Source organism: Dendrobates tinctorius, unplaced genomic scaffold (genome assembly GCF_039654945.1).
Source record: "Dendrobates tinctorius isolate UK_male_01 unplaced genomic scaffold, ASM3965494v1 ptg000022l, whole genome shotgun sequence".
Lineage (NCBI taxonomy): Eukaryota > Metazoa > Chordata > Amphibia > Anura > Dendrobatidae > Dendrobates > Dendrobates tinctorius.
In genome coordinates, this window is record NW_027361690.1 from 53,534,358 (window position 1) to 53,561,406 (window position 27,049).

The 27,049-nt window shown below is 40.1% G+C and overlaps 1 protein-coding gene across 2 annotated transcripts in view; it reads left to right on the forward strand.

Annotated features, from left to right (window-relative positions):
* DET1 (DET1 partner of COP1 E3 ubiquitin ligase) overlaps nucleotides 1-27,049 on the forward strand; it is a 155,272-nt gene that overhangs the window by 69,316 nt on the left and 58,907 nt on the right. Inside the window, exon 5 of one of the 2 annotated variants that reach the window (XM_073568713.1) lies at nucleotides 21,229-21,304. In XM_073568713.1, coding sequence (XP_073424814.1) covers nucleotides 21,229-21,304 — 76 coding nt within the window. Of the gene's footprint in view, nucleotides 1-21,228; nucleotides 22,552-27,049 lie in introns of those variants that run through there. The other variant, XM_073568714.1, reaches the window with a different exon arrangement.

Here is a 27,049-nt window from a genome sequence, read left to right on the forward strand (position 1 = left end):
CTCCACCTTCTCTAGGGCCTCCACTTGTGCCCTCAACCACTCCCTTAATCAGACATTTGTTTCAACAGTGCATATAGAATCTCCCCCACCTTTGTACTGCGCAGCCATGCCTCACCGCAGTCAGGCAGTATTTAAATTTAATATTCCTTGTAGTTCGCAGTCACACAGCTCAAGAGTTGTGGACAGGCATCCAGGCCAAGTTAAGAGTAATGGCTGTCTCCACTAAACCTGGAGCCAGGGAAGGCCGTGTGCGTGTGTGATAACGGTGGAAACCTTGTGGTGGCCCTACGCCGTAGCATCCTCACACACCTGCCTTGCATGGATCATGTCCTCAACCTAGTGGTACAGCAATTTCTCTGCCGCTATCCCAGCCCGGATGCACTGCTGCAACAAGCACGGTTGCTGTGTACTCCCGCCAATTGCACCCCGCAGGTCATCGATTTGCATCGCTACAGAGGTCTTTGGGTCTACTGTTTAATTAACGATGTTCCGATACAGTGGAATTCCACTCTGCACGTGTTAGAGCAGCTGTGGCAGCAGCGATGAGACCTGGTGCAGTGGTATTTTGCAAAACCTGGGCCAGTGCAGTCTGGATGTGGTGGAAAGCTTGTGGAGTGGGCACAGGTGAAGGACCTCTGCACCCTTCTGCACAGTTTGAAATGGCTACTAAGATGGTTACCACTGACGATGCCATCATCAGCATTACTATTCCGGTCATCTACAAGCTGGAGTTCCCTTTGAATAGTCTTTGTGAGGAGGTGATGGTTCCAGAGGAAGAGTTGGAAGCAGAGGAGGATGCAGAAGGGCTAACAATATCTCAGATTTCCAGACTGTTGTCGCAGTGCTGAAATTTGAGATCAGTAGATTTACTGGAATTAGACTGGAAAATTTGATTTCCATTGAATTTAATCGATATGAATCAATGGCTGTTTATTATACTCAGATTGTCTCTCCTTACCCCAGAGCATAATATTAATAAATACAAAATTTAAAAAATTATACTCGCCCAGCTCTCCCATTTTTCGGTCCGATGCAGTCTTTTCCTACAACACCTTATTTTTAACCTGCTCAAGGCTCGGAATACACCACGCTACATCAGGGGGTAAAGGAGGAAGAAACTGCACCAGACAACAGAAGATTACCAGACTAGAACAGTTCTGCGCAGGTGGACATTTGAGGGCCGGGTGAGTATAATTTATTTTTTTCCTATCTTTAACCCCTCCCTAGCACTTAATGATCTAAAAAAAAAATTGCCTAGGGTCCCTTTTGCTGAATTCACCTAAAGCGAATCACACAGAATTCCATTTAAAGAGAAACAGAATTTTCTGGTAAAATGCCATGCTAATTTGATTCATCTTGACAGATTTGCTAATTTCGAGTCCTTATCAGATCAGGTTGAACCTTCGAACTAAAAAAAGGCTTGAAAAAGGACATAAGTCTTTGCTGTTAGTTTGTTTTTTTTGCTTTTTCTTTAAGGATCCTAAAACTGCTGTGTCCAGATGTTGTTATAATCAGGGTTGTGGAGTCAGTAAGCCAAACCTCTGACACCTCAATTTCCCTTCTGACTCTAGTTTACTGCATCACTACTGCGCATGTGCATAAAGTACAGCACAGATCCATATCAACAAAAATGTAAGAAAAGAAAAAAGTGCAATCACCGTCCCTAAACGGCTCCTGTGCGTTTTAACTGGTCCTGAATAACCTTTAATAATAAAGGAAGATTTTAAGGGATGGCGAGTGCCAGTTTTTTCTTTTCTCGTGTTCCACAGTATTTGCTTCTTCTGGCACTTGAGATCCCTTCTGTTTTTGGAAGGTTGTCCTCTGAATTTCTAAGACAAGGCGAGTTTTCATGTCGGTTTTTCTATAGCAGAATATTCATCTCAACTAAAGGCGAGATCCTTAGATCAGGAATAGAACAGACATTTATAGGACATTTCATAACTTTCTCAAATTGTTATGAAAAAAATGACAGTGCATACTGCATTGAACTACTGTACCCAATTATATATTTAAGGAGTCCATTTTATACCGACTCCACCAAAATGGGTACTGACTCCACGACTCCAACTCCACAGCCATGAATATAATGCCACCGCGATTTACAAAGATCTCACTTTTGAATACCATGTATTTTTATAAACTTTTCTTTTTCTAATTTTAACAATAAAAAAAAGTTAAAATCACGTGCTCTAATTGCTTATTTCCGGTTCTTTAGCTATTTTTTTTTTAGAAAACTTGGTTTAAAAAAAAACATGCAATTTTTCTTTGGCTATAATTCTGCGGTTCTGGTGCCACTTCAAAAGCATTTCTACATGGTGCTTTAATCAAAATTTGTGGTGTTACATTGGCAGAAAACATATTAGTTAGATCCCCCAAGGGTGTAGATCTGCGACTAACAAACTCTAAAACCCTTAGAGCTTCAAAATTAAAAGGTTTGAACAAGATTTAGAGCCATCACATATCAGAAATATCAGGGGAATACCATTTTAATATTAAAGTACAGTGTATATTTATAATATAATTAGCAAAAAAAAATCAACATACATTGAAAGAATTTAAATATGACTGTCCTCTGGAGTGGAAAATGAGCCATGTTTTAATTCCTCCAAAATGCGTTGATTCCTTTTTTTTTTTCTTTTATTAAAACTTTTTTCTTCAGAATGACCCTAGACATGATTCTTCAGGCCAGTATATTTATGGTGATAAAATGTCCCCACCCGATAGTCATGACGAGTTCTACCTAAAGATAAAACTTTTATTAATTTCCACGGGATTTAGGGACAGTTTGGTGCACTGGGATCTCCTATTCCCCCTTGGATGAGTGAATTAACGTGTGTAATGATGTAAAACCTCTTCGTGGCTTTGGGCATACGTTTCTGGAAATACTTCTATCTAGGAAAGCTCCTGGCACTGAGGTTTAAATGATTCGTGAGAGAAGTGCCAATTCCAAAAGGACACGTTCACACGTTCTGATTTTTGCTTACAAATACTGATCGAATACTAGAGTTGGACAATCGGAAGAAAAGTATAATAGAAACACGTCACCACTTCTGGATTTATCACTGCTCCTGGTTTTGGCTTACAGATACTGACGTGAAATACTGACCAAATACTGAACGTGTGATCATGGCCTAATAATGATGTTACTAGACTGGACCTGTAGTACATTGACTTGTATTACGTAGTCCGGTCTTGGAACTAAATGCCTGGTATTGTAGAAGAAAATGTGTGGTATTGCCGTCAAAATAAACCCATTCTTAGAGACAATAATGTAATCTTAACTTTTCTTTTGACATACATTATGCGTAAGCTGCACACAATATCAGTACCACTCGTAAGTTCTAATTGTAGTGCTTGTAAAGCTGTCAAAATCGAGGATGTGACAGTACTGTTACTGCAAAGAAGAATTTTCCACAGGCTGTAAAAAAAATAATAAAAAAAAGCCCCATGGCGAACCTGTGTCACACCTCGCTTTTGAATCCGTAAGCTCCATGGTGCTCCATAATCCCCCTCAACATGCCATTTACCTAGTCCAAGACTTCTATAGAATAAAAGAAGGCAAGATGGCTCGTAGCCTCCGGAGCTGTGGATACCTGCGTGTTAATTTCCCATAATCTTACATTCCGGACCACATTTAATGTTGGTAAATAAGCATAACTGCCATTGAAGTGGTCTTGATTACTAGCTGTTTAAATGATATTTTTAGTTTTCGCTACATTCTGAGACATTACCGAGAATTTGCCTCGTGTGCTGTAAATTGCTTCACATCAGAGATTTCCAAACATAATTTTGCTAATGTTTTGGGAAGGAAAAAGCTTTTCCTCTTTAGTCCTGGAAATGGAATCAAAACAGCAAATAAACGTAATGGCCGCCTTCAATTACACACAAAACATCGCTATGATCGCTAATGGGAAGAACAGGAATCCCAAGTCACAATCCTTTCTCTTTCCCTCTCCGTTTTGTACATGGATGCACGCTTTTTATTTTTTGTTTCTGGTTCTCTTGGAACATACCGGTACCTAAAGTCAAGTTTCAGATCTTCTGTATAGAGAGGTCTGAACAGCTGGAGAGCTTTTAGCCATTGCCTAAATCAGCGATGTAAAAGCATAAAGGAGTGCAGACATCCCATGTATGTCAGCCCTGATTATTATTCACATTGCTTTCTGCTGTTCTTCCACTATTAGCGGAATGCTTGGATGTGTACTTAGAGCTTCTTTTCTACCTCTTGGGCTAAGGAAATATTCGCATCTCGGCTATTGGCGCTGTGCACATTACTATGTGAATTTTAGTAATGAGCGGAATTTCTCCACTTAGAGCCCAGGAATGCACAGCTTCACGGCTTGTGAGTGCATAGAAATTGTACAACACTTCTACAAAAACCGATAAAAATGGTTCCATTGTTTGCCCTGGCTAGCATGTAGGTCATAATGTAAAGATCATGAGAGTTTCTCCATCTACATTGCCAAGAATACTTTAGCTTTTCTTTCTCTCTTTTTTTTTTTTTTTTTACCTCCTTAAGATGTCTTCAAATTAATCTTAGAACTGCTCATATTGTAAAGGTACTGTCACACTTAGCAATGTACCAGCGATCCCGACCAGCGATACGACGCGGTCAGGATCGCTGGTACATCGCTAAGTGGTCGCTAGTGAGCTGCCACACAGGCAGATCTCACCAGCGACATCGCAGGGGTCGGGGGTCGCTACTTACGTGTCAGACGAGGCGATCCTGACGTCCTCCCGCCCGGCTCCACGCTCGTCGTCACAGCAGGAAGCGCCGCAGGAAGCTGACGACGAGAAGCGGTCCAGGACGTTCTCGCACGATCAGCGGGGGAGCGGTCGGAGGTAAGTATCAGACATAGCGATATCGCTAGCAATATCGCTATAACATCACAAAAACCAGTGACGTTATAGCGATATTGCTAGTGATATCGCTTAATGTGACAGGCCCTTAAGCCACACTGCGGCTTAGGGACATACACTTAATGGCTTGTTCACACAGCTTGTTTTTCACACAATGGCTTGTTTTTCCGAAGGTTTTTAAAGTCTGTCAGCTCCAAATATCACATCAAAAACCAATTCAAATGCAAGGTGAGTTCCTTTTTGGATCTGCTCCAGACTTGGCAATGTCAAGTTGAAAAGCTGTGAAATACCATGTGGGAGAAAAAAAAACTCTTCAAACATCTCTTCGTGGAAAAAAAAAAGCAAAATAATTAATCCAAAAATAAAATGGAAGGTTTTCCTGTAGAAAAAAAGTCTGATTTTTGTGCGAAAATCTGTGTGAACATACCCTTTGTCAATTTAGACTGTAGTCCGACAAAACCTCTTTTAGAGCACGTCATTTTTCTTAGTCTCATATGAATCCATTAGGCAGCTTATTACAATAAGGAACCCACTATCAATGATGTGCGTAGAAAAAGGTAATACTGAAAATGGGTAAAATTATACATTTTCTTCAAAATTAATGTAAAATATACATATACAGCCATGACCAAAAATGTTGGCACCCTTGAAACTGTTCCAGAAAATGAGGTATTTCTCCCAGAAAATTATGGCAATTATTCTTTTGTTATACATGTTTATTTTGTTTGTGTGTATTGGAACAACACACAAAAACTGAAGGGAAGAAAAGGCAAATTGGACATAATTTCATCCAAGACCCCAAAAATGGGTCTGACAAAATTGTTGTCACCCTCAACTTAATATTTGGTTGCACACCCTTTTGAATAAATTACTGCAATCAATCACTTCCTTTAACAATTAGCAGGCTTATTACACCTCTCAACTGGAATTTTGGACCACTCTTCTTTTGCAAATTGCTCCAGGTATCTCATATTTGAAGTGTGCCTACTCACAACAGCAATTTTAAATTCTCTCCACTGGTGTTCAATCAGATTTATATCCGCACTCATTGCTGGCCACTTCAGAACTCTCCAGCACTTTTCCATCCATTTCTGGGTGCTTCTTGAAATATGTTTGGGGTCATTATCCTGGTGAAATACCCATGACTTAAGATGCAAACCCAGCTTTCTGACACTTAGCACTACATTGTGACCCCAAATCCTTTGGTAGCCTTCATATTTCATGATGCCTTGCTTACAGTCAAGGCAACCAGTGCCAGAGGCAGCAAAACAACCCCAAAACAACTTTGAACATCCTCCATATTTGACTGTAGGTAGTGTATTCTTTTCATTCAGTTTTCAGTAACCGTAGAATTTTGTGCTTTTCCAAAAAGCTGTTTGTTGGATTCATCTGTCCACAAGATGCTTTCCCAGAAGGATCTTGGCTTACTCGCATACATTTCGGCAACCTGTAGTTTAGCTTTTTTATGTCTCTTTATCAGCAGTGCAATCCTCTTGGGTTTCCTGCCATAGCGGTTCATGCAAATGTTGACGAATAGTTTGCACTGACACTGAGGCACCCTGAGCCTGCAGGACAGCTTGAATTTCTTTGAAACTTGATTTGAAGATGCTTATCCATCCTGCGGACTATCTGTCCTGTGTTCCAACCTTTCCTCAATTTTTTTTTTGCCATCCAGGGAGATTAGGTACAGTGCCATGAGTAGTAAACTTCTTGATTATGTTGCGCACCGTGGACAAATTAACATCAAGATTGCTGGAGGTGGACTTGTAAGCTCGAGGTTGTTGATGTTTTTAAAGAATTTTGGTTCTGAAGTCCTCAGACAGTTCTTTTCTCTTTCTGTTCTCCATGCTTAGTGTAGCGCACACACAGACACACAATGCAACGATTGAGTCCACTTCTCCACTTTTCATCTGGTTCCAGGTGTGATTTTCATATTGGCCACACCTGTTACTTGCCACAGGTGAGTTTGAACTAGCATCACGTGCTTGAAAGTTGTTTAGCCACAAATTTGTAATGGTACCAACAATTTTATCCTGATCATTTGGGGGGCTTTGTGTGAAATTATGTCCAATTTGCCTTTTTTTCCTTAGTTTTTTTGTGTCGTGCCAATACACCCAAAGGAAATAAATGTGTATAACAAAACATGTAATTGTAATAATTTTCTGGGAGAAATACTTCATTTTCTGGAACAACTTCAAGGGTGCCCACACTTTTGGCCATGATTGTAACCATGTATGCTTGCAATAAAAACAAATGGAATCGTTTACAGGCTAATATTATTTGGTTGGGTCACCCCACAGATGACATTCAAGTCCTATTTATACATGCCAAGAAAGCCAGCTTGTTGCTAGGCAACACATCATATTAAAATCGGCACAAACACTCATTCTAGACCTCGGTTTGAAAGAATGAACACAAGGTACATACATTTATTGCATTTTTCATGTTGAGGAATGGTTTGTCTGCCTAGTAGATTATTTCTAGCGTCGTGTGGTAAATTAAAGTAGAGATGTTTTTAATTATGGCAAATTAGTACTTTTATTGCTGGAAAGTGACGAAAAAATCATTTTTAGCTGTGAAAGTCCTTGTTCATTTTCATAGATAATCTCAAATCCCCTCCTAAATACAGTCTCTTAAAATGCATTTTAGCCAGGGATGGCAGATTACTCTAAATGAACCTTTATGTAAGCAGTTTATTCTTGTGGAATGTTAATGTAGAAATAATGTCATAAATGTTTAATAATTTTTCTGATATCTCTGTATTTACATTCATCTTTTTCTTTACTGCCTGGCAAGCGGACCATTTTATGTGTCTTCTAATTCATTATACGAAACTTGGTGGAAAAAGCGATTCTGTGAAGTACTGTATATACTCGTGTATAAGCAGAGATTTTCAGCACATTTTTTGTGCTGAAAACACCCCCCCTCGGCTTATACATGAGTCATTGTCCCAGGGGGTCGTGGGGGACGGGGAGCGGCAGAAGCCAGCGGCTGTCATATCATAATCACCCACTCCTCACACGATCACTGCAAATCCTTCCTGCATCTCTCTTCCTGTGTTCAGCAGTCACGTGGTACCGCTCATTAAAGTAATGAATATGCACACGTCTCCACTCCCATAAGCGTGGAGCACATATTCATTACTTTAATGAGCGGTACCACGTGACCGCTGAACACAGGAAGAAGCTGCCTCTGCGGGACAACAGAGAGATGCAGAGAGGACTTGCAGCAACCGCACTAGGAGTGGGTGAGTATGACGGGGGGAGCCATGCATACGGGGGAGGACACCGTGCCATGCATACAGCAGGGGGAGGATGCCAAGCCATGTATACCGGGGAGGACGCCATGCATACGGGGGAGGACGCCGAGCCACGGACGTCATGCATATGAGGGAGGACGCCAAGCCACCGATCCATGCATACGGGGGAGGATGGGGAGGATGCCATGCATACGGGAGCAGACACCGAGCCATGCATATAGCAGGGGGAGAACAGAGGAGCCATGCATATAGCAGGGGGAGAACAGAGGAGCCATGCATATAGCAGGGGGAGAACAGAGGAGCCATGCATATAGCAGGGGGAGAAAAGAGGAGCCATGCATATAGCAGGGGGAGAACAGAGGAGCCATGCATATAGCAGGGGGAGAACAGAGGAGCCATGCATATAGCAGCTGGAGAACAGAGGAGCCATGCATATAGCAGGGGGAGAACAGAGGAGCCATGCATATAGCAGGGGGAGAACAGAGGAGCCATGCATATAGCAGGGGGAGAACAGAGGAGCCATGCATATAGCAGGGGGAGAACAGAGGAGCCATGCATATACCAGGGGGAGAACAGAGGAGCCATGCATATACCAGGGGGAGAACAGAGGAGCCATGCATATAGCAGGGGGAGAACAGAGGAGCCATGCATATAGCAGGGGGAGAACAGAGGAGCCATGCATATAGCAGGGGGAGAACAGAGGAGCCATGCATATAGCAGGGGGAGAACAGAGGAGCCATGCATATAGCAGGGGGAGAACAGAGGAGCCATGCATATAGCAGGGGAGAACAGAGGAGCCATGCATATAGCAGGGGGAGAACAGAGGAGCCATGCATATAGCAGGGGGAGAACAGAGGAGCCATGCATATAGCAGGGGGAGAACAGAGGAGCCATGCATATAGCAGGGGGAGAACAGAGGAGCCATGCATATAGCAGGGGGAGAACAGAGGAGCCATGCATATAGCAGGGGGAGAACAGAGGAGCCATGCATATAGCAGGGGGAGAACAGAGGAGCCATGCATATAGCAGGGGGAGAACAGAGGAGCCATGCATATAGCAGGGGGAGAACAGAGGAGCCATGCATATAGCAGGGGGAGAACAGAGGAGCCATGCATATAGCAGGGGGAGAACAGAGGAGCCATGCATATAGCAGGGGGAGAACAGAGGAGCCATGCATATAACAAGGGGGAGCAACACATAGCAGGACAGGGATGAGGGGACAATGCATACCTGGCTTATACTCGAGTCAATAGGCTTACCCATTTTTCTGTGGCAAAATTAGGTGCCCTGGCTTATATTAGGGTCAGCTTATACTCGAGTATATATGGTAACTTCTTTTCTTTTTATCCTTTAAAAAAAAGGTTTTTAGCCCTTAGACGGACGTTCTTCTGCCGTTTCAACCCTTTCAACATCGATTTAGTAAGTAGTAAAAAATCTATCACCAAGAGGTTGCATGCACTCCAATGAACTTTATTCCAAAATCTTCATATAAAAGCATAGATAACCGACAATAGAAAAAATGGCAAAAATAGCAGAGGTCCCAGACACCAGTTTACGCGTTTCAGGGCCAAGTATGCCCCTTAGTCATAACCTAGTGTTATACCAGTGAGTTAGGGTTTTATATTGACCAAGAATTCAAAACCCCCCCGCCTCCATCACATGGTTCAGATTTTTCATACCCACAAACATTAAAAATATTTTACCAGTACAAAAATACAAACGTAAAACCAACAGTATAATGCTGTCATACACAGTCAAAAGGTCAGTGAACAGTATTAATAAAACCATATTATATCTGCGTTTATTTAAACCGGTGAGATGGGCGGTCTCCATCATCAGGATCCAATGGGTTTCTCTGCTAAGAAGTACTTGTCGCCAAGCTCCGCCTCTTCTAAGCTTACTGACCCTTTCCATTCTGAAAAATTGGAAACCGGTCAAATCACCACCGTGCACTTGATAAGTGTTTCAATACATTAGAGGGATTAGGTGCATCTGTTCACTGAATCCCTAAGGTGTTCACTGATGCGCTGCCGGAGTTTTCGTGTTGTGCAACCTATGTAGGAGAGATCACAAATATTGCAGGTAACCATATATATGACACATGTACTCCTGCAATTCATAAAGTCTCGAATAACAATTGTTTCAGACCTCACTTTCTTAACAAATTGCTTGGTATTCACTGCATATTTGCATGCTGCTCATTTACCACCCCCGCAGCTAAAGAAACCTTTAGTAGACAGCCAAGACATTTTATCAGGATTATCCATTACCATACTAGGTGTTAGTAGATTAGAAAGGGTAGGCGCTTTCCTTGTGGAAAATAAACACTCTTCCTGAAGAATACTTTCCAAAGCAGGATAGCTTTTGAGCATTGGGATGCAGAAAGTGGACAGGTGAGCTGAAAAATACTTTTTTATTTACTTAACACCGATTTAGTGCCCATGTATACAGGCAGCCGTTAAAAAATAGAAATCGGCTAAACAAGCTTTCGGCCAACAGCTACCTAAGGTGTGGGCAACTTCGGGCCGTTCATGCTCCAGTTTTAGTGCCCATGAATGTGCCATAACTATGCAGTACTATTTTATTCTGTCAGATAAGACTGGATTTGCAACAGAGGTGTTAACCCTAAGTTCCCTAAGACCTCATGCATTTTTTTTTTTTGTATGACTACATTCAACATCAGTGTGGCATTCCGTTTTCTTGCAATAAAAACAAATCTTCTACTCTTTGCTTACTAACAGTCAAAAACAGCTGAGAGCTATCCTTTCTATTTGATAGACTCAGTCTCTTCAATTGGCATGTTTTTACCCTAGATAAAAAAAAATAAATACGGTGTGTGTTTCCTTTTCATTTTTTTTTGCAATGTGTTTGGGAAAAAAAAAACAGGCATGTTAACAGCCCCATAGACTTTTGGTTATGTGCTCTATCTGTGAAAAATGCAGAACAAAAACGCAGAACACTTGCCTGAAAAAAGGGCCAAATGAAGGAGGCCTTAGGCTACATCTTATTTTACTTTAGCATGACCTAATGAGTATTTACAAACCATTTCTTCCGTCATAATATTGCTTTAGTCATTTATTTTCTACCAAACGGCTACTAATTTGTTTTTGAACAGTTGAATCGCCTTTCAGGCAGAATATTGATTGAAAAAAATCTCTTCGGGAATAAAAACATTGATCCCTGAAGCAGCATCTTCTTTAAAATCTCAGCGTGTAAAGGTTTGTTTAAAAGTAGTCGTGTGAACATAGCCTTATTATGCTGGTGTCATTCTTGTAGGTGAGAGATCACTCCCTTCATGTGGCGAAATAGTTATGGAAAATGAGTAACAGCATTTTGCTAAAATGGGCAACAACACCACTTTTTGTTTGCTGCCCGGTTTAGTGCTCATTTGCTCAGTCTCTGTACCCTAATGTAAACATAATCGCAGGTTCAAGTCGCCTAAGAAAAGTGAAATAAAATGTAAAATATGAAAAATAAGTTTAAATCGCCACGCTTTTCCTCCAAGATGATAAAAAATACGCCTTACCCATAAAAGTCCACTGTGTCAAAATGTAAAAATAATTAACCCGAAACGTAAACATTATAAGCAGGCGAAAATTCAGATCGCCAATATTTTTTTTTTTTGGGTCTCCTCAATAATGCAAAAAATGCTGTAAGAAGCTACTAAAGTGTCATCTATCCCAAAATGGTATCAATAAAAATGTTGTCTCGCCCCGCAAAAAAATAAGCCTTCAATCTGCTTTATCAACCAAAAGAATGAAAACTTTGTGTCTTGAAAAATGGCAACACAATCAAGAAATAAAATGTCCTTAACAAATTTTTAACCACTAAAATAATGATAAAAAAATAACTGGACAAGTTTTGGCATCGCTAAAATTGTACTAATGAGGAGACTCCTATTACCATGTTATTTTTACCCCACATTGTTCACCATAAAAACATTGCCCAAAAATCAATGTCAGAATTGTGTTGTTTTGCAACAGAGCACTTGATATTTTTTTCCCCATTTCCAGTGGGCTGTGTGGTCCGGTGAATGGTGTCATTCAAAAGTACAACTCGACCCCCAAAAAACAAGCTTTCGTATGTCTACACAGGCAGAAAAATTCACTGCAGGTCTGTTGACATTTTAAGGGGGCGACAGAAAATTACCAGTAAAGAAAATCCATTGCATTTGCCAAATATTTCAATCCCAAACCATAACTTTATTGGGCAAGGTGACACATCGGCAGGGGCGAGGGCACAGATACAAGCATCCAACCCATGGCCGTTTCACACTCAGATGTGGGCAGGACAGTTCTCTTCTGTCTTGGACTAGTTTGCTGCACAATGTAGCATGAGTAGGACCCGGGTACTGGGCTGTCTATTATCGGTATGGATCACCGACATTCAGATCTTATTTTAGGATGGCCGGCTTGTAAATCTCCAGCCACGATCATTAAAATGGTTCTTCTACAATTCCTCAATTTTTTATTTTTTTTTTAAATTGATATTACAAGGTTTTCGTGGATTGTCAACCTCAGATATAAGGTCATTGATTAACAGAAAGATAACTTCATGTGCGCATGTTTTGATCCTCAGCGGCACAAATTACATTGTACAGCCTTATCTGCGATTTACGTGTTGTCCTTCTAGGTATAATTTACTATGTTTTACCCTGGAAGTATGAAGTCTCTATACAATGGAGATCTTTTCTGCCAAAAGTGGGAATTCTGTCCTTTTTCTAAAATGAGAACGAGCCTTCGTATAAAAGAAAGCTTGATATTTAACTAACCACACTATGGCATCCTCACTATTGTGCCATCGCCTCGTTCGCTTTGTCTGTCTGTGTTCCTAATTATCAGAATATTCTACAAAGCCATCGCACAGAAGTAACGTTATAGGACACGAATATAGGAAAAAAAAATCAATTTTTACATCTGTCGCAATACACCAAAACACCCCTGTCACTCCCGCATGGCTTCTTCACCCGCTATTGTCTTTCCGTGAATACAAGGAAACACTGGTTACTATGGAAACTTTAGCTTTTCTGGTACTTATGGTGAATAGGCTACACTTCACGCCTGCTTCTCTCATCTACACAGAAACCTGCTTCTCGCCAAGCCTTGCCCATCTGCTCAGCGTTCATAGGAAAAAGATGATGATTACAATATTGTAGCATAATCGCTGAATAAATGTATAGAGGCATAAAATCTTATACCACAATTGGATATCATGTGAATTATAAGATTTGTATTTTCATTGTCTTCTGTTAGATGAAGTTTTTGTTTTGTTTAGGGTTTTTTCCCCATTTTAAGCCATTATTGATCCTTTTGGTATCTAGACTTATTTTCTAGTGATTTTTCTCTCACAATAATATGGTGTAATGTTTTTAACTCGCTATATTCTAGGGTCTGCGATAAAAGATAATTACCCGTATGGGTTTGTCCGATTTAACAATGGTAATTCGACATCTATTTGTTCCACAGACAATCTATTGTAATGTTTTATAGCCTTTGACTTTGACCTTTTTTATTATCACCAACTCTCTAAAACGTTGACTTGCTATTAATGTAGTCTTTTTTTTTTTTCTTGTTGTAAATGCCTGGTTATCTCCTAAATCTGGCAGTTCATCTTTTGTTCCCGTGCATCTACGTTCATCAGATATGACCCCCTTTTTTCTGCATGTCTATGTAGCCTTTTTAGCTATCTGGGTGCAGTGTTCGATAGTACTCCCATAGCTGATGAACTCACTAACTTAGCTAAAATAGCTAGATTCATTAACAAGGAGGAGATGTCTTATCTCAAGAGATGGAAAAGTGCAGAAACAAAAGAAAAACGAGACCGAATTTAAGAGAAAAACTGCATTAACACAATGTTTATAGCAAGTGACATATCTCAGTGATTCTCAGATTTTTGTTTTTGTGCTTTGTGTTGGTGGCAAATTTAGGTAGAAATGATCTGTGTTTATTTATGAACATATCTGAATTTTGACAAATTCTGAAAAATTTTCAGATTTCCAAATTTAATGTCATACCACAGAAATTAGTTAATAAAGAGCATTTCCATATACCGTATCTACTGTACATCAGCATCCTTTTTCTAACATCCATTTTTTTTATTCATTTCATTGTGCATTCAGTGCATATAGGGGTGTGACCGCCCTTTTTCTGAGCTGGGAAAGCCATCCAGTCTGGCCTAAGCTGTTACTAGTGGTTCAGCCGCTCGACCCTTATTCACATTCACGCCACTTGGCAAGTGAAAAGGTTTTAAATACTAGAGTAGGGACTGTCCCACAAGGGTTGCCGTGACGTGGCGGGATGGCTTGTACATTATTTTGATCAAAATTATGTTTACTAAATACCCTTATTATTATTATTACCTTTATGCATTATTTGCAGTACATTTTTTATTTTTTACTTTTTAGTTCAGGATATTTGTGTTTTTTGCTTTTTGTTTTCTCTGGTTAATGGTCATGTGTTGATATGCACTTACATTGTGCATACACATTAACTTACTTTTCTCGGTTCAGATTTGTTTTTTATTTTTTTCATCCTTTTTATTAGCATGTTAAAAGACTTTAAAGTTTAGCAGAATTTTTTTTTCCAAGGAAGTTTACCAATTCTATTGTTTAAGCAACTTTGAGCGGCTTAAATGTCAGTCCCCAAACAAGCAATTTTTAAAACTGCACCCCTCGGAGAATTGAAAACCATATTCTGTAATATGTTAATCCTTCAGGCATTTCACAAGAATTAACACAAATCAAAATTAAAAATTACATTTTTTTTCAGTTAATTGTTTTAGCCTCAATATTTTGTATTTTCACCAGGGGTACTAGGTGAAAATGGAGCATAAACATTGTTGTCCAGTTTCTCCTGAACTCAACAATACACCATTTGTGGTTGGCATTTGTGAGCAAATAGCAGACGGGAAGGAGCACTATTTAAATATCTTTTGCAGTGCAAATTTGGCTGGAATAGATTGCAGACACATGTCACTTTGTCTACATATGTCACTTTTTCTGAGACTCTGGGGTGCTAAAACAGCAGAAACGCCCCATAAATGACCTTATTTTAGAAACATCAATCAATCTAAGTGGGGGCATTGATCATTTTGAACTCACAGGTGCTTAAAAGCATGTTATACAAATGCTAGGAGATGGGGTGGATCTACAGTGGGGGAAAAAAGTATTTAGTCAGCCACCAATTGTGCAAGTTCTCCCACTTAAAAAGAGGAGAGAGGCCTGTAATTGACATCATTGGTAGACCACAATTATGAGAGTCAAAATGAGAATACAAATCCAGAAAATCACCTTGTCTGATTTGGCAAGATTTATTTTGCAAATTATGGTGGAAAATAAGTATTGGGTCATTAACAAAAGTTCTTCTCAATATTTTGTTATATATATCCTTTGTTGGCAATGACAGAGGTCAAACGTTTTCTGTAAGTCTTCACAAGGTTGGCACACACTGTTGGTGGTATGTTGGCCCATTCCTTCATGCAGATCTCCTCTAGAGCAGTGATGTTTTGGGTCTGGGGTTGAGATCTGGAGACTAACTAGGCCACTCCTTCGTTGCCCTGGCGGTGTGGTTGGGATCATTATCATGCTGAAAGACCCATCCACATTTTATCTTCAGTGCCCTTGCTGATGGAAAGGTTTGCACTCAAAATCTCACGATACATTGCTCCATTCATTCTTTCATGTACTCGGATCAGTCGTCCTGGTCTCTTTGCAGGGAAACAGCCCAAAAGCATGCGTTGCCACCCCCATGCTTCACAGTAGGTATGGTGTTCTTTGGATGCAACTCTGCAATCTGTCTCCTCCTAACGCGACGAGTTTTGTTTCTACCAAACAGTTCTACTTTGGTTTCATCAGACCATATGACATTCTACCAATACTCTTCTGGATAATCCAAATGCTCTCTAGCAAACTTCAGATGGGCCAGAACATGTACTGGCTTAAGCAGGGGGAGACATCTGGCACTGAAGGATCGGAGTCCCTGGCGGTGTAGTGTGTTAGTGAAGGTAGCCTTTGTTATGGTGGTCCCAGATCTATGCAGGTGATTCACTAGGTCCCCCCGTGTGGTTCTGGGATTTTTTGCTCACCGTTCTTGTGATCATTTTGACCTCACAGGGTGAGATCTTGAGTGGAGCCCCAGATCGAGGGAGATTATCAGTGGTCTTGTATGTCTTCCATTTTCTTATTATTGCTCCCACAGTTGATTTCATCACACCAAGTCGCTTGCCTATTCAGTCTTCCAAGCCTGGTGCAGGGCTACAATTTTGTTTCTGTTGTCCTTCGACAGCTCTTTGGTCTTCACCATAGTGGAGTTTGGAGTGTGACTGTTTGAGGTTGTGGACAGGTGTCTTTTATACTGATAACAAATTCAAACAGGTACCATTACTACAGGTAATGAGTGGAGGACAGGGGAGCCTCTTAAAAAAACAAGTTACAGGTCTGTGAGAGCCAGAAATCTTGCTTGTTTTTAGGTGACCAAATACTTATTTTCCACCATACTTTTCAAAATAAATCTTGCCAAATCAGACAATGTGATTTTCTGGATTTGTTTTCTCATTTTGACTCTCATAGTTGTGGTCTACCTATGATGTCAATTTACAGGCCTCTCTCTCATCTTTTTGAGTAGGAGAACTTGCACAACTGGTGACTGACCTAAATACTTTTTTTCCCCACTGTAAGTCCGAACTGCCAGAGATCCAAACAAAAACGCTGGAAGACCAAATGAAGTGTGCAGTTTTTATTCATCAACACATTTTGAGGTATTCAAACCTCGTCATCAGGACAAACCACAGTCTTTTCATCATTATGGGTTGCCCTGATGAAGAGGTTTGAATACCTCGAAACGCAATGATGAAAAGTATCCACAGTTCATTTTGTTTCCCATTGTTTAATGGATCTCTGGCAGCTTGGATTTATATCCACCCCATCTCCTAGCATTTGTATCCTATTTACTTGGTGGTTCTGGAGCAACCTTATTATGAGCTTTCAAAATTGGTTGTGACTGTCACAACCCAACCAGTTGTTCACGCTCTCATTCTACCTTATCCTTTGTTAACCGCATAAGACCCGATTGTGCTTTTCGGTCTTTCCAGTCTTTATTTAATTTAAAAGAGTGTCATTACATTTTGATGTGAAAACGAAACACTTGACTTTTTCCACTAAATTGCATCTTCATTCCTACATTTTTAGTTTTCCTAATGGTAAAATAAGAAAATACTCCCCCCCCCCCCCCCAGTGGACCAGTACCTTTGTTGTTGAAATATACGGTCTAGGCACAGGGTGGGGCTCATAATTTAAGGAGCGCTATTTGTCTTTTGGACTTCAGTTTTAGCGGGAATAGGCTGCGAGGACCATGTCACATTTTCAGAATGATGACCCCATTGTGGATCTACCGGTACATCCCTCGTGGAATTAATGTTAGGGTGTATTGAGCATTTTGAACCCACAGTTGTTTTCCACTAAAATGTTGCTTTAGCTCCAATTTTTATTACTTTTATTCATAAAGGGTAACCGTAGAAAAATAACACTGTAATTAGTTAGCTGATAAGCTAAATGTGGTCGGAAACTATGGTTTGGCCACACTGCAAAGCTCAGAAGGGAGTGAGGGTTGTTATGGAGTGCATATTTGCTGGAATGCTTTGTGGGTGCCATCCATGTCACATTAGCAGAGATTGATACTGCACGTAGAGCTGCAAGGTGGAGTCCAAAGTTATAGTGAATGATTTCATCCGGGTTTTTACTTAAATCCTGTTTCCATGAGACTTGGATGGAAAGCCCTGACGTAAGTGTTCAGCATATAGAGCACAGGATAAATGTATGGAGCATTCTTCAGTCTGGCTCCCAAAATCGGATTGTCTGGGTTCACATTTATCCTGTGCTCTACTCTGAGCACTTACTACAGTTTGGCAGATAGTACCTGTCTAGCCTGTTTTGCAACAGTACATGTCTTTTTAGGCATGTATGAAAGCTCGGTCAACCACACTTTTATGCACTTCTAAAAAGACAAGACACAGCCAGGACAGAGTCACATAGTCCAAAATGATTGTTTGTGAAAAGAGTTGGAAATTTTAGTGATACCATTCTTCTTTACATACTTTTTAACACCTCTCTGACCTTGGACGCCATAGTACGTCCAAGGTCAGATCCCAGCTTTGATGAGGGCTCCGGCGGTGAGCCCACTTCAAAGCCAACACATGTCAGCTGTTTTGAACAGCTGACATGTGCCCGCAATAGGCGCAGGTAGAATCACGAACTAGTTAAATGACACTGTCAAACGCTGACAGTGGCATTGAACAAGCGCTTCCGGCCATTGGGCCAGAAATAATAGTACATTGCCGACCTCCGTCACGTGATCAGGGGTCAGCGATGCGTTGGCATAACAACCAGAGGTCTCATAGAGACCTCTATGGTTGTTGATGCCGGATTGCTATGAGCGCCACCCGGTGGTTGGCACTCATAGCAGTGCTGTAATTCTGCTACATATAGGCGATCTGTTCATCGCCTATATGTAGCAGAGCCGATCAAGTTGTGTCAGCTTCTATTCGCTATTGAAGCATGCCAAAATTTTAAAAAAAGTTTTAAAAAATTAAAAAATATAAAAGTTGAAATCACCCCCCTTTCACCCCATTCAAAATAATTAAAAAAAAAAATCACAAATACACATATTTGGTATCGCCGCGTTTAGAATCGCCCGATTTGTCAATAAAAAAAAGATTAACCCAATCGCTAAGCGGCATAGCGGGAGAAAAAAATCAAAACGCTAGAATTACATTTTTTTGGTCGCCGGGCATTGCATTAAAGTGCAATAACGGGCGATCAAAAGATCGTATCTGCACATAAATAGTATCATTAAAAACGTCAGCTACGGGTATCCGAAAATGGTGCAATTTTTTTGTTTTTTTCTTTAGCAAATTTTTTTCACCACTTAGATGAAATAGAACCTAGACATGTTTGGTGTCAATGAACTCGTAATGACCTGGAGAATCATAATGGTAGGTCAGTTTTAGCATTTAGTGAGCATAGCAAAAAAGCCAAACACAAAACTGTGAGATTGCTCTTTTTTGCAATTTCTCCGCACTTGGAATTTTTTTTACCGTTTTCGAGTACACGACGTGCTAAAACCAATGATGTCTTTCAAAAGTACAACTCGTCGCGCAAAAAATAAGCCCTCACATGGCCATATTGACGGAAAAATAAAAAAGTTATGGCTCTGGGAAGAAGGGGAGCGAAAAATGAAAACGCAAAACCGAAAAAAGCTCCGGTCATTAAGGGGTTAAATTGCTTATTTGATCGTGTTTTATTCACTTTTTGTATGGCAGTGTGATGGAAAAAATTGTATTTGGATGTTTATTTTCTTATGGTGAATCACTGTACGTATTAAATTAGGTAACCAATATAGTTTAGCTTGTTCCAGGTGGGCTAATACCAATTGTGTAAAAGTGGTTTTGGATTTTTACATAAGTTTTTAATTTAGAAAGATTCTGTTTGCAAAATTTGAATATTTTTCTTTTTCACTCATTTACTTAGTCTAACTGTGGGACTTGGTCCCTGCATTGTCTGATTGCTAGTCTCATAGGCTGCTATATTCCTAAAATAAATTGGGTACAGTAGTTCAACTTAGGATGTGCTGTAAATATTTTCATAAGAATTTGGGAAAGTTGTGAAATGTCCTAGAAATGTCTGTTCTGTTCCTGATCTAAGGCTCTCTGCTTTTAGTGGAATTGAATCTGTGCTGTACTTTATGTACATGCTCAGTAGTGAGGCAGTGCTGTGGAGTTGAAGTCGGGGTTTAGTGAGGCAATGCTGAGGAGTCTTGAGTCGGTGGTTTGGCTTACCGACTCCACAGCCTGGGTTGGTGCTGGCACTGACCTTGTTGTTGCAGGACCTCAGCTGTCCATTAAATAGAGCTTCTGGCAGTGGGTCACGCTGGGCACAGCTCCTGTGACCAATGATCGCCATGTGTGTAGTACATCCTGTTGCAGGAACACCTTCCCAAATGGGAAATAACAGGATGTTTGTCAGGAATGGGTTAATCATGCACGTGTTATATTATGATTACTCTGAAATGGTCATTTCGATAGAGCTGTTGTCCCAAAAGTCACACAGTCCTCAATGGCTCCACTCAGATGACTTCTTGAGGATTATTGGAAGACAGCACATTCATAATTTAGTTATCTTTCTCCACTGCACTTTTATGTCTCCAGACACTTACTTGGAGAGGTACTAAAGAGCTACATAACACATTGGGTGATTTGGAGTCTCTAACCTAGGTGATGGGTTCCCTTTCGGTGTTGAGATGGATGTACAGGTCATAAAAACGTCATTTTGGAGGTACAATGACAGCAATGTCCATTGCTCTTAACATCACAATCTTTTTCTGGTAAAGACAGATTCTTCTCCTTGAAAGTGCCCCACTATATATTTTACTTTAAACCTTTTATCCCAGATTTTCTGTGATTTTAGCATTTTTCTGAGATGACAAGAATGCAATAAATCCTATTTGAGTCTTAGATTCTGAGATATGTGACCGTGTTACCTACATTGAGAAGCAGAGACTGATCATCATTACCTCATTCCATAATTTAAGGCCCTGCATCGTTTTACTTGTCCTGAATTTCCACCAGTTGTCCAGAGTAATCGCTGTTCTTGCTCTTCATTGATGTATTTTCCTTCTCAACATATTTATTTTGTTATATTTCTAACAAAACTATTTTATGACAGCACTGAACTAATTAATGTGACAGAATTCTTCTTTTTACTGGTTACATAAGCATCCTACAGCTTGGAAAAAGCAACCATGAGATATTCCCAAACTAAGCATTTATAGTAGATCCTTAAGATAATTCTTCAATGATTGTTAGGTATGTGTCCCACAAATTGTCTCCTCATAGCCAAAAATAAATGAGATCCATTTTTCTCTGCTGCCACTCAAGCTTGTCAGTGAGCTTGGATGTTTAGATTTGCCTCCCTCCGAAGGGGGAACCTGTTTCCAGTGTGTTACAAAATGCTTTTTGTATTGCCTGCTATAGATGGCCTTCTACAATCAACTAGGTTAGATTATGTTTTGAGTGAAAACTTTTCTTAGTCTTCTAATTCTTTTGCTTTTCTTTTCTAGGTTCTATGCAAGAGATTCAGGACTTTTAAAGTTTAAAATCCAGGCTGGCCTTTTAGGTCGACCCATCAATCACACTGTACGTAGGCTTGTGGCCTTCACATTTCATCCATTTGAGCCATTTGCAATATCTGTGCAGAGGACTAATGCAGAATATGTGGTGAACTTTCACATGAGACACATCTGCACGTAGAAGATTTCAGAGCTATAACCTCCTGCCTTAATATCATCATCATTTTTTTAAGAACTAGAAACCAAATCATAATATTCACCTCTAAAGCTCACTGTACAAATGATGAATAAAAACAGGATATCAAAATACACCACAATAATTCACAATAAGGTCTTTAACACTGACACTTCAACAATTGTAACCCACCACACTTAAGATGTCTACCTCCAGGACTACATGAAGTCATCTTTTTTGTCTACTGGTACCTGAAGTACTTCAAGATCACATCTTGTTTGACCTATCCTTGTGTCAATACCCAAACTAAGCAATCCTTACATACTGTCCATACTTTACGCACAAGGGTTTTCTGGAAGTATTCATTGATGGTCTATTGTTAAGCTCATAATCTTCAACCGCATTGTCATCGATGAGGGTGCAAGTGGTTGGACAGCATTATATCAAGGCACTGCACTGTGTACATGTTGCGCTGCCTGGTGTTGCCAGTCAGCTCAGTTAAAACATCAGCCGATGATTACATTTTTATTGAGACAAATGAAAGTAGGAAAAAAATCGCTCAGCGCATCATTGTAAGTATTCAATTTGCTATGGAGCAGTCACATGATGAGCTCTGAGAAGGCAGAAACAGCGGAATCTTAACAGTGAGTATATTACACAATGTTAGCATACTGCATGTCAGTCGGTATCATTCTATAAATGTCACAAACAACCCCTCAAAAGTGACCAGCTCTAAGCTTTTACATTACGTGCCTTATCCTGGGGTGTTGTACCGCTGATCACATTGATAGCCTATGCTAAAGGTGCACAGAACAAAAGGATCAAGCTGTTATATTTAAATTTTGCTGTCTAAGGCCTCACTTACTGTAGTTTTTTTTTTCTTATGTGTGAAACAAGTGGACAGATTTACATCAATGTACTGGATCAGATTTTCACAAGTGCTTTGCCTGTGTCTGTTTTTTCGTGCAGTGTTTTCTCATACTGCAAAGTTAAAAAGAAATTGCAAAGCTTCTCCTACCCATTGCAATGTTAAAAACTGATCCATAGACATGTATGGTTGATTTTGATCAAAATAAATGACATGTCTGACTTTTCTTGTGCAGACACACTGCTAAGAAAACATGGACATATGAACTGTACCATAGGCTGTAATGGGTCAGTGTTTTATCCATGAAAGGCACAGAACACATATTTGAGAAACGGACATCTAAATGAGGCCTTAAAGGACTTGTCCACTACTTGGACAACCCTTTCTCATTCCCCATGTTTGGCACCGTTAAAATAAAAGAAAAAGCTTATGCTCCCGTACAGTGTCGGCGCTGTTTCAGCGTTTTTGGCTCTCCCTTTCCTGAATCTCATGTGAGGTTGTTATGATTATGACACGTAAGTCCTGCATCCAATCAGCGCTGGCGTCGCTGTGCCCGCCTTCAGACTTATAAGTAAATAACATGAAGTGAGAGCTGCAGCTGGTCACTTACTTCCTGTTAATTTCTTATACGTCTGAAGGCGGGGACAATGACGCCAGCACTGATTGGAAGCAGGGCTTACGTGTCATAACCTCGTGTGAGCCCCAGGAACGCGAGCGTTGGAACGACACCGTCTTGAGGCAAGTTTAAGCTTTTTTTATGTTAACGGGAAAACATGGAGGATGAGAAAGAGGGTTGTCCAAATCAGGCCAGCTTCAGAGCAGCTCTAGCAAGCACGCGGTCATTACTCTAATAAAGCGGCTACCGCTGATGCACTGCAGAGATGGCTGGTAACCAAGACAACAAGAAGTAAATTATAGAACTAAAAGTCCCTGCATTCTTGATAACAAATAGAATTTTTAATAAGCGGTAACTTGCAATGTTGCTTGGCCAGATGAGGTGAGATTTAATTGTGTATGACAACTTAAGATCAGGCCACCAATGTGTTTTCCTGAAAAACTGCTGAGTAGGCTGGGCAGTGTGTTAAGGAATCCCTGACCTGCCTAGCTCGTTCATTATGGAGGAAGATCTGATTGGGCAAACGAGGGAGACAGACGAGGAATTTGTTGCACTGCACTGTCCTTCTTCAATGGTACAAAAAAGGAAGTAGTATGAAGCAGTGTTTGTGAAAAGGGAACTCCTACAAATTAATGGATCCTTTCTTATCTCTTGTGATTTTCATATTCCTGTTCTTGATGAATGAAGACAGATCCCCCCAGTCCCGGTGTGAATGCCGCATGGAACATTATTTGTACTGACAGTTCGCTCAGTGTGTTATTAAAACTCTATTTGTGGGAAAATAAGTATTCCTGCAGTTTTACAAACTATACAATATTTGAGCGAAGTGCGTTATCTACAGATATTGAAATGTAAAGATCTGTTCTATGTGTATGTTGCTTCTATCATGTGCAGTAATGCTGTGTCAAGAAATGCCCAGCCTGCTAAATCTTTAAACATTCACCTTACTTTACAGTATATCAGTTAGTGAAAGCCAATATTGAGAGTTGAGGAAAAAGATTTGTAGCACCCTGGTATAGTTACAATATTGGTAGTCCGTGGCTGATTGACCAGAGTCCAGTAAACCTTTTCCTACTAGCTGGCATCCCCGGTGCCTCTTCTGATTAGTAAGTCCAGGACACCATCATGTATGGGTCACACCACAAAGATGATGATGTACCAGGCCTATTAAACAGAACAGGTACCAAGGATGCCAGTAGGAAGGAAGTAGTTCATAGGGCTCTTCCACAAAATACTGACTGGACTGCTGGGCCAGGTTCCTGCAATGCTTTCTGCTTAATTATAATCACTAACCATTTGAACATCAGTGTTTCAAAGCTAAAAGTCTGTAGGACATGCTGCTTGGAGGAGTGCTGCAGGAACACTTTTCTTCATTTGAGCTCCAAAGGCCCAGACGATCACCTCACCGTTAAGGACTTTTGATCATTAAATTAAATAAAGACCAGTTAGAAGATAAAAATCAGTGGGGGTCGTGAAGCAGAGAACTTCACCAGTTACTAAAATAAATTGACAGAAGCATTCAGACAATTGTGCTGCTCTCCTCATAGAATGAACAGTGGTTCATTGACTTTTCATTGAGCTAGTCTTCAGTCTCAAAGGAAAGCAGTACATTGATGAGCACTTCCTCCTCATTTTTGGTGATGTATGGAGATCTTGGCACACAAACCTCCATTAATCAAACCACCTGACAATTCTCAGTGGAGTCAGAAGTTCTTCATAAGTACATTTACATGTTAGTCATATAATTTCATTATAGTAATTTTTTCTTTTAATTATTCCATGTATGAAATCCTGAGGTTAAGAGAGGACTTAGCCACTCAGTTGTGATCATTGGGATGTTAAATTATATACAGTAAGCACATTTGTGCGATTTTTGGTATTTGCTTAGAAAAAAATCAATGATAACCATTGTCTTTGATGTTTGTTTTATTGTCATGAAATTGCACCCCCGTGGATTTCTGATTTAGCTACTTTTTTGGCTTTTAATGAAATTAACAGCTTTTCTCTTACTGATAAATGCCTATACTTTGATAACCAAATCTAGTTTATGAGCACTTCCATCTCCTCTTTAATCTCTGTGCAGTCTGTGGCAAATCTCACACAAAATCTGCATGTAAAATATGTGGATTTTGCTGCAGATAATCTGCGGAAAGAATGCAGCAAATCAAATACATCCTAAAAAGTTTGACAAGTAATATCAGAGAATGGTTGAAAAATAGTACACAAGCTGTTATCCATCTAAGCTCTAAACGACAAACTGGTACCAGTCTACTCTGCATTGTACAAGATGCAGGAGATGGATTAAAAACGTATGCAATTGTTGAAGGGGTTTTCAATATCATTTTTGATCAGAAGAAAAAAAGGATCATTTATTTAACAAGTCGATAAATTTAATTCTGTTTTTCCCCAAGGCCACCACCACAAGCTCAGTCTGTTTAACATATGGCACTTCTGGTAGACTCAAGAAGACTACATTTCCCATGACTCACAAGCAGCACTGTTGCCGCTCCTATAAATTTTATATGATTGTGTCTGCACACTACCCTCTCGGCCCCATCTTGAGTCTTTCACAGCACCGGTATGCCTATATCACCCCATCACCACCACCCTCCTTGCGCACCATGAACAGCTTTCTTGAGACTGTTCTTTCAATAATTGCCACCCACTTCTCTCTGGGATATTTTGAGACTTGTGTCTCTAGTTTGCCCTCTTAGATTGCTGCCAGTTAATCTGTCACTTACACATCACCACTATTGTGCATTGTACACCCACACACTGCCTACCATGGTAAATACAGTCTAGAGATGACAGAATAAATTCTCCAATCCCTGGTCCAGCAGCCATGACAGTATTCTGCAACAATATGTCTTGCCAGGAAAACTAATCAAAGTAGTCAGAGATGCAGGCAGTTACTAGGCAGTTTGCTGGGCTCCTCCTACAGCCACCAAATATGGACTTGGTTGCTGGACTAGAGTTCCTGCAAATTGATTTGCTCATCCTCTAGTAGCCATGCCACCTGTGATAATTGACATGTTGTGATCTTTCAGCCCAGCTCAGCTAGTCCAGAACTTACTCTTAGGCTAAGGTCACACGACCGATTTTCTTTCATCTGATAAAATCGTTCTGATTATGCTAATCAGACTTTGATCAGAGTGGGATCCGATTTTTTTTTTTTAGAGAATTGGTGAGTTCCATACTATTATCGGTGGGAACTCGTGCATGCTGCGATTTTTTTTTTTTTTTTTTTTTTTTGTTTTCTTCCTCTGACCGAATCAGTCCGAGGAAAACATCGGATATGTGCACAGCCCCAAAGAATCACATGGCGACAAGTGTCATCTGAAAACCACAGTTAGCACTAGTCCGATTTTATACGGTAGCCTACACAGGCCCTTAGAGTGCATGCAACATGCCGAGCTCAGCCTTGGCTAGAAGCTGGGAGGACTGACGTATAGGGCAGAGTGCAGGATTGGCACGTCTCAAGGGGAGCTAAGTGATGCGTTTCCATAGAAGCCAAAGAATGCAGTTTGCCTACATTAAGTAAATGAAAAAGATCTTTAAATTTTGGAAAATAAATTGCGGTATAATTTTTTTTTTTTTTTTTTTTTTTTTTTACATTTTTTACAAATATCAGCTGTTACCGAAAACACCTTTAAAATTGCTTTTGTACCAGTTGTAAAAAAAAAAACAACCGCATTGGTATGAAAATATGTGATGTGGCTGGTTATGGACAATCACTTCAGTCTTGCTCTGCACTATTTTATATACATCGTCCTTATTGAGTGAACATGGAATGTGGAGCTAATCATGACCTATTGTGGTGAGATGTTTGAGGAAGAAAAAATATATATGTGTGCATATATTATATGGAGAGTGAAATAAGTATTAAACACGTACCTAATTTTTTGAAGTGAATATTTCTTTTGCTGCTATTGACATGAAATTCTCACCAGATGTCTGTAACAACCCATCCAATCTACACAGGCAAATATATTTCAGATAATCTCATAGTCCTTTCTTTTAGGCAAGGTCACTTCAATACTGAGCTCAACATATTCCACAGTGATATATGGCATGTGGAAAGAAAGTGAAGATAACAGAAAATATAAATTGTTTAAAAATTATTCTTTATTGAATATATTAAAAAATAGGAAAA